Source organism: Pangasianodon hypophthalmus, chromosome 22 (genome assembly GCF_027358585.1).
Source record: "Pangasianodon hypophthalmus isolate fPanHyp1 chromosome 22, fPanHyp1.pri, whole genome shotgun sequence".
NCBI classification, from domain to species: Eukaryota; Metazoa; Chordata; class Actinopteri; order Siluriformes; family Pangasiidae; genus Pangasianodon; species Pangasianodon hypophthalmus.
This window is the reverse complement of record NC_069731.1, coordinates 14755736-14769389: the sequence shown is the minus strand read 5'-3', so window position 1 is coordinate 14769389 and position 13654 is coordinate 14755736. Positions and strand designations below refer to the sequence as shown.

Here is a 13654-nt window from a genome sequence, read left to right as displayed (position 1 = left end):
CAGGGCAGCCTGGAGGCTATCCCAAGGGACTTGGGGCACAAGGCAGGGGACACCCTGGACAAGGTGCCAGACCACAGCAGGGCACAATTTGGAAATGTCAATCAGCCTACAATGCATGTCTTTGGACTGGGGGAGGAAACTGGAATACCCAGATGAAGCAGGGCGTAGGTGGGAATCAAACCCCCAAACCCAGAGGTATAAGGCAACAGTGCTACCCACTAAGCCCCTCTGTATGTTCACGTATTATTTTTAAAACTACACTTCCAGTGGTTTAACACATCATTCCTCATCTCTACTCACCCCCATCCTCGTAGGTTTCCACCCCGTATCCGTCTTGCAGTCCGTTATTCCAGGTGCCATCATACCTGGCGGGTGACTCCCGGGTCTGGCGGACTCCGTAACGGCCCTTGAACCCGTGACTCCACTCACCCCGGTACTCCCAGCGTCCTTTGCGCTCCACGCCGAGCCCGTGCCGCTTGCCGTGCGCCCAGTAGCCCCGGTACGTGTTGCCGCTGGGCCATGTATACGCACCGACTATCTCAAAGCCGTGAGACCACGCGCCGCTGTACTCGCCCTGGCCGCGCGGCCCCGTGCACACGCCGTGCCCGTGCGCTTTCCCGCCCTCCCAGCCGCCGCAGTAAGTGCCGCCATCGTCGAAGTCGAACCGGCCGCCCGTCATTCAGAAATGAATAATAATCCTTTTTTCCTTCTTGTTGCTGTTTTTGTCTTCTTTTTTTTTCCAGTGTGTTCTTCTTTTCCCGGATGGAGAATAAATAAACATAAACAAATAAACATGAACGGGAGAGTGTGAAGATGGATGTGAGGCGGCTGGCAGGGTTGGAGGGCGTGTGTGCGCGTGTGTGTGTGTGCGTGTGTGTGGGAGAGTGTGTGAGTGAGTGCGAGTGTGAATGAGGAGGCAGACGGAGTGCTTGCGATGAATTCAGGGTTGCCAGATTGATTTCGTTTCAACCCCAATGAGGCACCTGCTGTCAACAGGTTCCATCATAATAATCAGTTTAACTGCACTTCAGCAATCCTGAACTTGAATATCACACTGTATTTGATTATTACAGTGTCAAGAAGCTGGGACCCCTCTGTGCATCTCTTAAATATGAAGTTACACTACATGGCCATCACAGTTTCACCTGGCCATCACACCCCTATATGTGTTTATTAAACATCCCATTCCAGATATAGTCACTCTTAGCTGTTATAATAACCTCTTCTGAGAAGGCTTTCTGATAGATTTTGGAGCTTGATACTTTATGACCTTTCTGAATTTTATGGGATCTGCTAATAAACAATGGGTTTGTACTGATACCACCAGCAGAAATGTATACACAACTTCTGTTTGCAGTCTCAAAGACCCCAGCTATAAACTCTGATTGAATGTAACAGATTTGTTACATTCAAGTCTGAACCCTCTGTCTGTCCAGCAGCAGCTCTAAAATGAGCAAGGTGCCAGATCTACAAGGACAGAAACCATAAAAAAAAATAATAATTCTGTTATGAGTGAGAAATGCAAAAATCTGCAAGGCACAGACGTAAGTATTCCCTCCACCCCTCCATCCAACCTTTGCACCTTGCACTATCGTACATAGTGTATGTCAGCATTTTTTGGGTCTGAGGAGCTGTGTATGCGTATGTGTGTGTGTGTGTGTGTGTGTGTGTGTGTGTGTGTGTGGACTGAGGCCAGTGTATTCATTGGGGTCAAACTGACGCCAAATATAACTAATATTATTTTCCAGGATAATAACCTAAATTTCCTGATCTCTAAATGAGTTATATATATTTCTTCACATGTATCCTTAATGACATATTAAATATTAGATATTCCCCTATTTGCCCTAATCAAATTTCTATAATTACATATAGAATTACATAGTTTACATTGTTCTTTACATTTCTGAAATTTGCAAGCCCAGTTTGTTGTTGAAAAAATAGGGTTAACCATACAATTATTTTCGGTGTACTGAGTTTTGAAATATATGGAATAAAATGGTATAGACACATTTGGAAGGAAAAATAATTACTTTTGAAATCAGTGTTATTGGAGAATCTGGGACGCCAAACAACAAGGCAGTGAAGACAATGCTAACAAAACACAAGGGTTAAAAAAATCCTGCCCTGTAAACAAACAAACAAACACATCAATCAATCAATCAATTCATCCATCCATCCATCCATCCACCTGTCCACCTGTCATAGCACAATTTAGTTGCACAAACTAACCAAAAGTGACCAATCAGGCAACCCTAGTTTCGTTAACGAATCGGCTCTTTTTAAACGACTCTTTGAGCGGGAGTCAGTCAGGTGAACTGATTCACGAATCGAAACGTGTTTACTGAAAATCTCGTCATGCCTCTATGTAATATTAACAATTTGTTGACATGTTTTATTAATGTGAAGTGGTCATGTGAATTTATCTAGATAGCTATTACCACATAAAACGAACTCATTCTGATCCATACAGGTGCTATTTAGGAAAAAGCATTAGGTACAGCATGACCTGTACCGAAATCTCCAGAAATGACTTATTGTTGCATTTTAATCTATTAGTTTGTAGGTAGTAATATTAGTAGTAATACTTTTATATTAATATACCTAGTCAAAGGTATATTAATAAACATGCTGGGTTATACCACTCCACAGCAATCAGCTGAACTACTCAAATAATATCATGGCACTAGAATGACAAAACAGAACAGTTTTGGTCACAGTATAACACTATGGCCTGGAATATAAGCATGATTTTTTCTTTTTGTGGTTAGGAATATGGTGCAAGAAAAATACTTTAGTGGTAGTGGTAGTCTTATTGCCTGTCACTGTAGTAAAGAAAACCACAAATTTATCTTGTACAAATGTAGTAGTGAAGATTGCTTTGTTTTGCTATTTTATATAATTATATATTTATATATATATATATATATATCCTACAATGGCCTACAGTTATTTAGGCAAAATAATGCAACACCATTATTATATGGATTATTGCTTAAAATAATATAGGTTTAACTTCATTGTCTGTTGTTTTATGACAATTATGTATTATGACAAAAGTTACAGCTCATACGTCTCACTATTAAATAGAAAAAATGTCACTGTGTTTGCATTATAAATCCAAAACCGTACTTTAGGTAACAGAACCATAGGAACTCTCTGTAGGTTTTGTCACCTTCTTATTTTCATGGTACCAGCCATAATGATCAATGGCTAATTATATTTCAGTATATTTTTATTGATCTCCCATCTGTATACATTGATCAAGCAGGACAAATTAATGTGCCGTAAACAGGATTATGCAACGTGCAAAATGTCTGATGGTTGAAAGATATCTGTGTAAGATTAGAGTTCGAGTAAAAACAAGAAGTGCAGCTCAGTACAATGAACCACACAGGACAGTACAATGAACCACACAGGAGTGTTAGACTATTTTATGCCTGCTCATATATGGTTTTTAAATAAAGACTAAAAACACACTTTTATAAATGAGCATCTGTGTGGTCACATATATTTCTGTTTTTTGCAGCATGTTATATGTTGAGTGTCTTTCTTTTTTTTATTATTATTATACATAGTTTATATGCTCTTAGCTATGCACAGCACTTTGGTCAACCTTTGCTTTTCATATGTGCTTTATAAATAAAATATACTTATGTCCTTACTATTTCATTAACATTTCCAGTAAGTGGTGAAACACAGGAGTGCTATGCATGCTAATCAAGCAGTCAGAAATTTAATTACCAACTATCTTTAATATTTCAGATATTTTTTAATATAAATTACCTGTATAAATGGGGAGCTTAGTGGTTAGCACCTCGCACCTCCAGCGTTGGGGATTCGAATCCTGCCTCTGCCCTGTGTGTGTGGCGTTTGCATGTTCTCCCCGTACTTTGGGGGTTTCCTCCGGGTACTCTGGTTTCCTCCCTCAGTCCAAAGACATGCGTTGTAGGCTGACTGGCATTTCCAAATTGTCTGTAGTGTGTGTATGAGTGTGCGATTGTGCCCTGTGATGGGTTGGAACCTTTTCCAGCGTGTCCCCCACCTTGTGCCCTGAGTCCCCTGGGATAGGCTCCAGGCTCCCCCATGACCCTGTGTGGGGTAAGCGGTACAGAGAATGGATGGATGGAAGGAACCTGTATAAATTGTGACCTTCATTTTTATATTTCACTGCATATTTAGCTTTAAAAGAAATGCTGTTAGGATATCTCAGTATAGAATTTCAGTGAATCCATCATTCATGTTAAAAGTGAGTTATACTATGATATGTCATCATACTGTAAATTGTTTTTAGGCACAAAGAATGTTCAGAAACACATACAGAAATTCCCCATAAACAGCTATAGGTTTCTCCAAACAATTATAAGCTACATCACAACAAGTGCTTCAGAATAGCTATACGTTTATTTACATTGTTTTTTTTTTTTTAAATGATAATTAATTATGACAAAATGTACACTTCATAAACCTATTATATAGGAACAATGTCACTGTATTTGTATTACAAAATCCAAAATCATGCTTTAATGAATAGAATCCTAGGTGTAGTAAATCTCTGTAAACTTCCTACATCTCTGAACTGTAGAACATGGGGAACGGTAATACAGTGACACCTATTGGTGATTTGTGCTAGTGTTTTAGTAATATGTAGCGTTTTTTTTTAAAGTAATAAACGTATTTTATTTAATGACAGCAAAGTCTTTGAGATAAATGCGTTTTATATGAGAAGGAAACAGTGGTTATAATTTTTTTTCTTTCGTAAAACAATCATAATTAATTATTTCTTGAAATTGAGGCACATAGGAACCAATCGCAGGTAGGAACTAAGTTGCGAGGGTAGAAAACCGGGGACAACGGTCCCGCTCTAATGGGAGCAATAACGTTAACTTTTAACAATATTGTAAATATATAAAAAAAAAAATAGAGCTTAAAAACTGCATATTATATCTAAAAAAAAATCCCTCATGATTTTACCTGTTAATAAAAACTGAATATTGTAACAGCGTCTCCGCTGCTTGTGTACTTTTGTTGTAAGACTCCGTTAGAGGTTCTTTCCCTTGTATTGACATTTAAAATGGCGGCGCAGGACGAGAAGGAGTCTCTCCTCCAGGAAGAGACAGGTGCAGAGATGCTGAAAGGCAGCGAGGGAAAAATAGAGAGCACCAAAAAGAAAGAGTCGGAACTGGTTCTGTATCACTGGACCCAGTCATTTAGTTCACAGAAGGTAAGTGAATATGGAAGAATGACAAAGTCAGCAGGAATCAGGGAGGTCATAGCATTAAATGGAGAACAGAGCAAAAAAAAGCTACTGAATCACTGCATTATGGCATATAGTGCTGCCTTAATACCTACAGTTATTACATTAAGTTCCAACAAAATACAAATAAACTCTAGAATTGTGTCCAAAATGGTGCCCCACTCCCTTTTTCTTATACACTTATAAATTGCTCATTTGGGCACTAACATATTGTAGTAGCCCTACATTGTGAGAATACATGAGCACAATATGGTTACAAAGTGGCCAAACCTCTAAAATGGTGCTTTCAGTACTTTATACTGAATAGGGTGTGGTTACAGACATACTATTGGTGTCTGTTAATGAATTTATTCATTCATTCATTCATCCATCCATCCATCTTCTGTAAACGCTTTATCCTGGTCATGGTGGATCCGGATCCTATCACAGTTCATTGCAGGGAATGAACATTGCTGCACACACATACTGGTATGTTTTTGATAGTTGGGAGCAAACCAGAGAACCGGAGGAAACCCACATGGACACAGGGAGAACATGTGAAACTCCACACAGGTTTGGGCTCAGGATCGAACCGGGGACCGTGGAGCGATGAGACGGCAAGCTTCTTGCTGCCACACTGTGCTCTCTGTTTCTCTTAAGGAATGACATGCAGTGTGAATTGTGACCTTCATGTTTTCATGGCTCCAGTCATGATGATCATATGTATTTGACCAATTATAAACATTGTTTATTGTTCCCTCATTCATGTACTTTATACACTGGGATAAAATAATGCAAAATATGGGTGTTGTTCACAGGGTTTGCCTTAATGGTTGTGAGTGGAAAATTCCAGTTTCAGTTTAAAAAAATAAAATAATAATAAAATAAAATTGAAGTTGCTCAATGTAATATACCACATACAGTGCAAAACAATTTCATGAGTATTTACAGTTAGTACTATACAGGAATGCTATACATTTACAGTTAGTACTACACAGAAATGCTTTACATGCTTACAAAGTTGATACATATTTTAAATATACAATTATTACTTGTTTTAATATATGAGATATTTTTAATTAACTAACCTAACCTTTAGTTAACTGAGCTTAATTTTGATATTTGTCTGTGTACTACTTCTTAAAAATGGCTGCCATTTTAATGTATAGAATAGGCTTTCAGTAATTCTAATAAACCATCAGTCATTTTGAAAGTGTCAAATTATAAAATTAGTTGTTTTTATGCATGAAGAAATGAAGTACTCATCCCGCACAATCAGTTCAGTCACAGATGCTCCATATGCAGCCTAACTAAATGAGCCCAAACAATGAGACATTCAAGGACAGTGTCTGTTGTATGTGTGTTGCAGGTGAGGCTGGCCATAGCTGAGAAGGGTTTGCAGTGTAAGGAGTATGATGTGAGCTTGCCTCTGAGTGAACACAATGAGCCATGGTTCATGCGTCTAAACCCAGCCGGCGAGGTTCCTGTTCTGGTGCATGATGATCGTGTCATCTGTGACCCAATTCAGATCATGGATTACTTAGAGGAAACTTTCAGTGATGGTAAACACACCAAGTTCTCATTTAATCCTTATTATGGGGACTTAAATCGGCTTTGGCAAGTTTAGTCAAATTATTAGCAAAGTGTTTACATTTATATAGGGGTAGGCGATATGACATAAATATCATATCACAATGCTTGATTTCCATGATACACAATATGTCTCATGATATAGAGGTTTTCTAATAAACTGTCCGAAAACAGTAGTATTGCATTTAAAAACAATCTGTGGAAATCTGACGATATCTATGATATCATTTATCACAATATTGATATTATTTTGTCATATTGACCAGCACTACATTTACATTTAGTCATTTGGCAGGTGCAAACTTACACATGACCTTCATTGTGTATTTATGGTGCTGAATTGAATTTGCTCACTTGTTTGTATTCTTAAAAGTCAGTGTTGTTTTTCATTTTATTTATATCGATTTAATAAACCTTACTTTACTTTCGTAAAATAAAAACCCTTTATATAATTTGTTGCATGTTGTTGTTTTTTTTTTTTTTTTTATAATTTTACCCTTCATGTTCATTACAGTTAGAAGAAAGCGTGCCTTTTTGATATATTTTCTGTTTACATTTTTTGTGTTTTCATCACCATTTTAAGTTCATCATGACCAGAAATTTGGATAAAGGTGACAGACAGTTTGTGGTGAGTGTGTGATTTGTTTGTGTTATTATGGAGTTTTGGTTTAAAGAAGCAGTTTGTAATTTTAGAGCCCTCTGCTGACTGTGTGACAAATTGTAATCAGAGTGAAAACATTCACAAGATTTCCTCTCATTCATCTCTGCCTGCTCTGTTAAAGTATGAATGCCTTGTGAGATACCTTTTAATGAAAAGGGGCGGAGCTGGGCTCCTGAATACCGCAATAAAAAAAGAGTTTGCTGTATTGCTGGAAGATCATGAGTTCAAATCCCAATGATGCCACAGCGATTTGTGGATTTGAGTCCAGGGAGCAACTGCTGTGTTTTCTAGGTGGAAACACTTCTAAAACTTACAAACTGCACCTTCAAAGATCAGTTCATAGGAACTCTTCGTACAGCTCATTTTTAGTATCATTAATTACATTCCTAAGAAACAGGAATTTAATGTGTGTGCTTTTCCTGCATGAATCAGAGAAAACTCCAAAGCTGATTCCAGAGACAGGGAGTACATATTATCACAGAGTGCAGCATTATCGTGAGCTGCTGGACTCACTGCCCATGGATGCTTACACACATGGCTGCATTCTCCATCCTGAGCTCACTGTGGACTCTCATATCCCGGCCTACGCCAACACACGCATCCGCGGTAAGTAACCCACAGATATCTGCTTACTGACCTTACTTACCTGATAGCAAATGTTAAACCCATTGCAGAATAGATGGTTTGTGTTTCCACCACCTGCTGATTTGATGAATGTTCTTGGGAGGCAGCATGAGCTGACTTCTAAGTTTTCCTATTTTGGACAAATATTTTACACAAATATTCTTCTAGACAAATATTATTCTATAGATTTGAAAATGATCATGAATGTATTGTTGAGTGCCAAAATTTGTACACCGGGTCAAACGACATGTACTGTATTGGCATGAAGTAACAAAATCCTCTGCAGGGAGCAAAATTAAACATGATGTAATTTTGTAAATTGTCATGCACAAGTACTACTAACTTGTTGATTTTACAGATTGGGAGTGGATAATGGGGCGAGAGGTGGGCAGGGAACCATGAAATGAGGCATGTGCCAAAGTTTTGGCAACCAGTTAATGCTTAAGAAGTCACAGCTTCCCTACGTTTCCTGTAGCAGCTAACAGGCTTCCTCTTCTTTTTTTAATGGTTTATTGCTCTTCCTTCTAGTTCAGAAAAAGTTTGTTTTACAACTTACTTTTGTATCTGATAGATCAGGGGTTCTCAACTTTTTTTGTGGCCATGGACTACTTTAACTATAAGATAAATTCCACAGATCCCTACAGATAATATTCTGGTTATTGGAGTTATAGATCTTTTTGTTCTTGAGCCTTTTTCATTCTAGGTCCAAGTTGACATTCTTTACAGCTGACTTTTTTAAAAATTGAATTAAAGGTGTGAATTAAATGCATTCAGATTAAAAAATGATAGATGGAAATAAAGATGTGAATAAATATAAATAAAAGGAATTAATATTATTACCAATTAATAATGTGATTTTCTCCCTCTCACAGCGCAAATCGGGAACACGGAATCTGAGCTGAAGAAACTGGCAGAAGAAAACCCAGAGCTTAAAGATGCTTATATCTCAAAACAGAGGCGCCTAAAAGTAAGAAATGTCCACTTGTTCTAAAATAGTATATTTTGTTTGGCTATTAGATTAACACAAATATGATGCGTAATGTTTATGCGAGAAAGTTTTAGTACCTTTTGTTTTTGTTTTTTTTGAGAGTAATAAGCAGCACTGTGTGAGTAAATAAGAAATTCATATCAATGTGTCCAGACAAAGCTGTTTGATCACGACAATGTGAAATATCTGAAGAAGATTCTGGATGAGCTGGAGAAAGTTATGGATCAGGTGGAGACCGAGCTGCAGAGGAGAGCAGAGGAGACACCAGGTAACAAAACTCAACGCTTAGCTTCAGTGCAAATTAAAGGCGCCATTTGTAATTTATTTCTAGACTTGTAATAATCATGCAATTTTTTTAAACTGGTGATTCACAGTATTGCTGTGCAATGTATCAGACTTCAGTTTCTTCATTTCAGTCTGATGGAGCTGGAACTGACCTTCTCAGCTCCACCCCTTTTCCTTAAAAAACAACTCACAATGCATGCACAGTTTGAAGTATGTTTTCATTGCAATTACAGGTTACATTACCAGCAACAGATGGTTTCTTTAATTCAAAAGAAAATGTTTTTCCATTAGCTGTTAAACTTTCACATTTTGGGTTTTGTGTCATCCTATGCCATCCTCCTGTTAATGGCTTTTAGACGAGCTGAGATTTTAATAAAAACTGTCTGACAGAGCCAGAACTTTTTCACTGGCTGTCTTTGTTTGCAGTAGCACTAAATCAGCCACCACTGAGCATGTCACATTATGTGTTCTATGATCGCCAATCTCAGCTTATGACCAAAGAATTCAATTTTGCAACAGTAAAATTGGTCCAAAAATTGTACAGTGTAAACCTAGCTTAAGAGATCTCCATGTTTATGTACCTGATATTTCTCCTCTTTCTCTTTCCATAGATGAAGGAACTCAGCAGTCGTGGCTGTGCGGCGAGTTTTTCAGCATGGCCGATGTTTCTCTCGCCGTCACGCTCCATCGGCTCAAGTTCCTCGGCCTCTCGCGTCGTTACTGGGGCAACGGCACGCGGCTCAACCTGGAGTCATACTACGAGCGCGTCCTGGAGCGCCCTACATTCCGCAGGGTCCTCGGACACGTCAACAACATCCTCATATCAGCCGTGTTACCAACTGCTTTCAGAGTGGCCAGGAAAAGAGCACCCACCTTCATAGGCACCACAGTGTTAATTGGATTATTAGGAGGTGCAACTTATTTTGCTTTTCTTTATTTTAAAAAGCGCCTGCTTGTGTCCTGAAGTAGCCATAGTCATTTTCATGGCCTCATCTTTTTTTTTTTTATTATTTTTTTTTTTTTTTTACATTTAGTAAAGCCTATGCATATATACTGTAATTTCTGGACTAGAGGAGATGGGTTGAGGGATTGTACAGCAAAATGATGTGTATGTGACATTATTATGATTGTAATATTCATTTGTTAATCATAAATATTCTCATTGAGATACTCACCATATACTTGAATTAATTTTCACAATTTTCAAAGATTTTACAAAATGTGACAGAATCTATCAATTTAGTGTTTTTAGTGTTTTTCTCCCTAACACAATACTTTTTTCAGTTTCTGATGACATGCTGGTGAACTGTTAAGGGTTAACCATGCTATTTAAAAATGGTTCTCAAAGCTAACAAGCTGAAAAAGAAAAATCATTACTTAGAAATGTGTTGTAGCACTTGGGCAAAACCTGACATATTGAGATAATGTAAAAAGTTAGCTACTAAATAGTAAAATGGTATAAAGTATCACCTAGCCCAGGCTCAACTAAACTTGTTCATATAACTTGTCTAATTTAGTATGCTCCATGTTTGCAGAGATCATTGGTTGGCTAACTTAGCTAGCTAGCGAAATTGGTAGTAACCTTGTGTTAGCAGGAGGTTTTTACTTTCATACAAGTGAGTGTGAGTCAGATTTGAAGCTCAGATAAAGATCAGGCCTTAGGAACAGCCTGGTGAGGGTCACAGTCTTCTAAATTAAGCTACTAGTTTGTTTATATTTTGGGAAATAGACCCCACTAAATTATAAATATGATACCAAAGACGGAATTAAAAACAGTCCCACACACGTGTCTCGAGTGATATAGCTGAGGTTGAGGAACTGTCAGAGCTAGAATTCGCCCATTCCCATGTTAATGAGGTTTTTATTATAGCACTGCCACACAAGCATTTTCAGTACTTTGTGACTTATTCATCAAAGCAAGTGTGTGTGTGTTTATGTCAATGAGATCATTTGCGTCTCAGGATTGTTTTATTGTCCAGAAAATACAGTCATTGTGAAAATATATGCACATTAAGCACTTTTTAAAATCATAAGTTATGTGTAGAATGTGATAAACACCCTCTTTATTCTGTCCTGAATTTTCCTCAGTGACTAATGCGCATTACACTAGTGAGCATGTGCTGGTAATCGGCTGTACCCTTACAATAAATATGATTTGTCATTGTGCACATTTCAAAATAATGTCACAAAACATGTATTATGTTTGGTTTTAGATTTTTTATTCAGAAAGTGTGACAGAAACTTAGGCAGTTCTCATGGTTTGAAAATGTAATATCAGCACATTCCTGTTCAGTATCACATACATGGGAGGTTGTTGCATCTCATGACTGGTTTATTTAGTGAAGCTGTGTATTTAATTAGGCTTGCATTCTGTACCAGGAAACAGTGAACATCCTAGTCAGATAAAACACTTGGCTTTTCTTTAACTGTGTTGAATAGAAGTGTTTGAAAACTGTCCTATACTATAATAAAATAACTCAGTATGGCAATGCACTGTGTTTATATGCAGAGATTTTTATTGATATATACAGTGGATATACACACCCCATTTAAAATTGTAGGTTTATGTGATGTAAAAAATGAAACCAACATAAATCATGTCAGATCTTTTTCTCCATGATGGCCTTGACTGTGTTCCATGGTACATCTAATGTTTTGGAAATTATTTCGTACCCCTGTCCTGATCCATACCTAGACGAAACCAAGAAGATGTCAGGAACATCCTATAGAAACAGCTGATCTTTATTTAAGGTTAATCAGAAACAGGTCTATGATAATTACTTTTGAACATGAGTTTGGATGTGGTTAATTCTGAACACAGTAACATGCCCCATTACAAAATGGTGTGCACACTTATGCAACCAGGTTATTTTTATTTTTTTTTATTTTTTATGTTTTCCCCAGAAATCTTTCTATTTCACTTGAATTTTGTTGGTTGCTATATCACATTAAAGGTGGAAAAAGATCTGACATGATTTATCTTTTTATCTTTTTAGATAAATCATGATTTATCTTTTACATGAATAATTTTACATACACTGTACAACTGATTTGAACAGTTTGCATCCTATTGTCTTTAAATGAAAAAAAGAAAAGTTTATGCAGTTGGCTTGTGCCTACGAACACATCACAGGTATAGATGTTATTCACGATAACACACTTCCTCTTGTGTTCTATTGCTTAAGTATACCAATGTTGAATTCTCAATTCTGACTGGTCAGAAAGCATTTGAAATTTTGTTAGGAGATGTTTATTTAGCATTTATAGAAGGAGTCTCTAGTGTCAGGGCTTCCCAACATGAAAAATCTTCAGGACAGGGGACTTTTCAATTTGTCTGTAACATGACAAGCTGCATTTAAATATATATAAGTATACTATAAGTATATAATTATTGGTTTATCATATAATATACCATATAAAGCACTTTGCAGGTAACAACAACTGACTGTTCTGGCAATGGTGTATTAGCTTGCGATTCAAATATTATATTATTATTAGATTCAAATATTAACTAAATATTAAATATAAATTTTTAAATATATCACATACATTATGATCAAGTATAAGACCTCTGTTACATCCCATGGCATACTTGGGCAGAAATATGGGAGAAAAAAACAAACAAACAAAAAAGCATGAAATAACAGGTAGAGAAAAATAAAAAGTAATAAAAAACAAATCTTCGTGGATGCTGTTGATCCTAACTCTACACCTATCATTAATTTGTGACAAACCATTGTTTGTGTATTTTTTAAAAACAATAATGATTTAATAATGCTTTGGTTTCCCTCTAGGTGGCAGTAAACACCTATTTCCTTGACCCTGCTGAGTGCACTTCCTTAGCTCGTATCAGATTTCCTCTGAGTTCCAATCCTGTTTCCAGTGGACCCTCGTAGACCTTCCCTCAACCCTCTGAAGTGTGTAACACCTACACTGCACAAGTGTGCAAATGCAACACTAAATTATGGAGGGTGTAATTAAGAACAGGATTACACATGACCTTGACAGATTTACCTGAAGGGATCTGAACAAAAATAAAGTATTGGAAACAGCTCATGAGATGGCTAAGGATTAATCCAAGGGAACATGAAGGGAAGAAGTGAACGAGGGTGCATTAAAAAGAGTATTGGCATGCAGAACAAGTGTGGCCTCTAATCTAGTTAAGGTGCAGCTGGAAAAACAAACCACAAGCTGGATATGTGTGTTGCGTGTCCTATTGTTCAACTGATTGGACTCGACGTCTCACTATTCCGTTGTTTAAAATTCGGCA

The 13654-nt window shown here is 37.3% G+C and overlaps 2 protein-coding genes across 3 annotated transcripts in view; one reads left to right on the top strand and one right to left on the bottom strand.

Annotated features, from left to right (window-relative positions):
• Window positions 1-897, bottom strand: part of jph1a (junctophilin 1a) — a 35349-nt gene extending 34452 nt beyond the window's left edge. For both annotated transcript variants that reach the window (XM_026938139.3, XM_053227990.1), the window contains exon 1: window positions 301-897. In XM_026938139.3, the coding sequence (XP_026793940.3) occupies window positions 301-679 (379 nt within the window). In that variant the 5' untranslated portion in view covers window positions 680-897. The remainder of the gene's footprint in view (window positions 1-300) is intronic.
• Window positions 898-4860: 3963 nt separating this feature from the next.
• gdap1 (ganglioside induced differentiation associated protein 1) lies at window positions 4861-12296 on the top strand. The gene is made up of 6 exons (XM_026937825.3): window positions 4861-5224; window positions 6606-6798; window positions 7920-8093; window positions 8984-9078; window positions 9253-9367; window positions 9996-12296. Exons 1-6 carry the CDS (start codon window positions 5075-5077, stop codon window positions 10346-10348), a joined length of 1080 nt encoding a protein of 359 aa, XP_026793626.1. The 5' UTR covers window positions 4861-5074; the 3' UTR covers window positions 10349-12296.
• Window positions 12297-13654: the final 1358 nt, after the last annotated feature.

Bases quoted from the DNA above. Each gene is read 5' to 3' on its own strand.
- gdap1 (XM_026937825.3), top strand. From the start codon at position 5,075: ATGGCGGCGCAGGACGAGAAGGAGTCTCTCCTCCAGGAAGAGACAGGT. The intron at 5,225-6,605 runs GTAAGTGAATAT...TGTGTGTTGCAG, and splicing joins AGTCATTTAGTTCACAGAAG to GTGAGGCTGGCCATAGCTGA. The intron at 8,094-8,983 runs GTAAGTAACCCA...TCCCTCTCACAG, and splicing joins CGCCAACACACGCATCCGCG to CGCAAATCGGGAACACGGAA.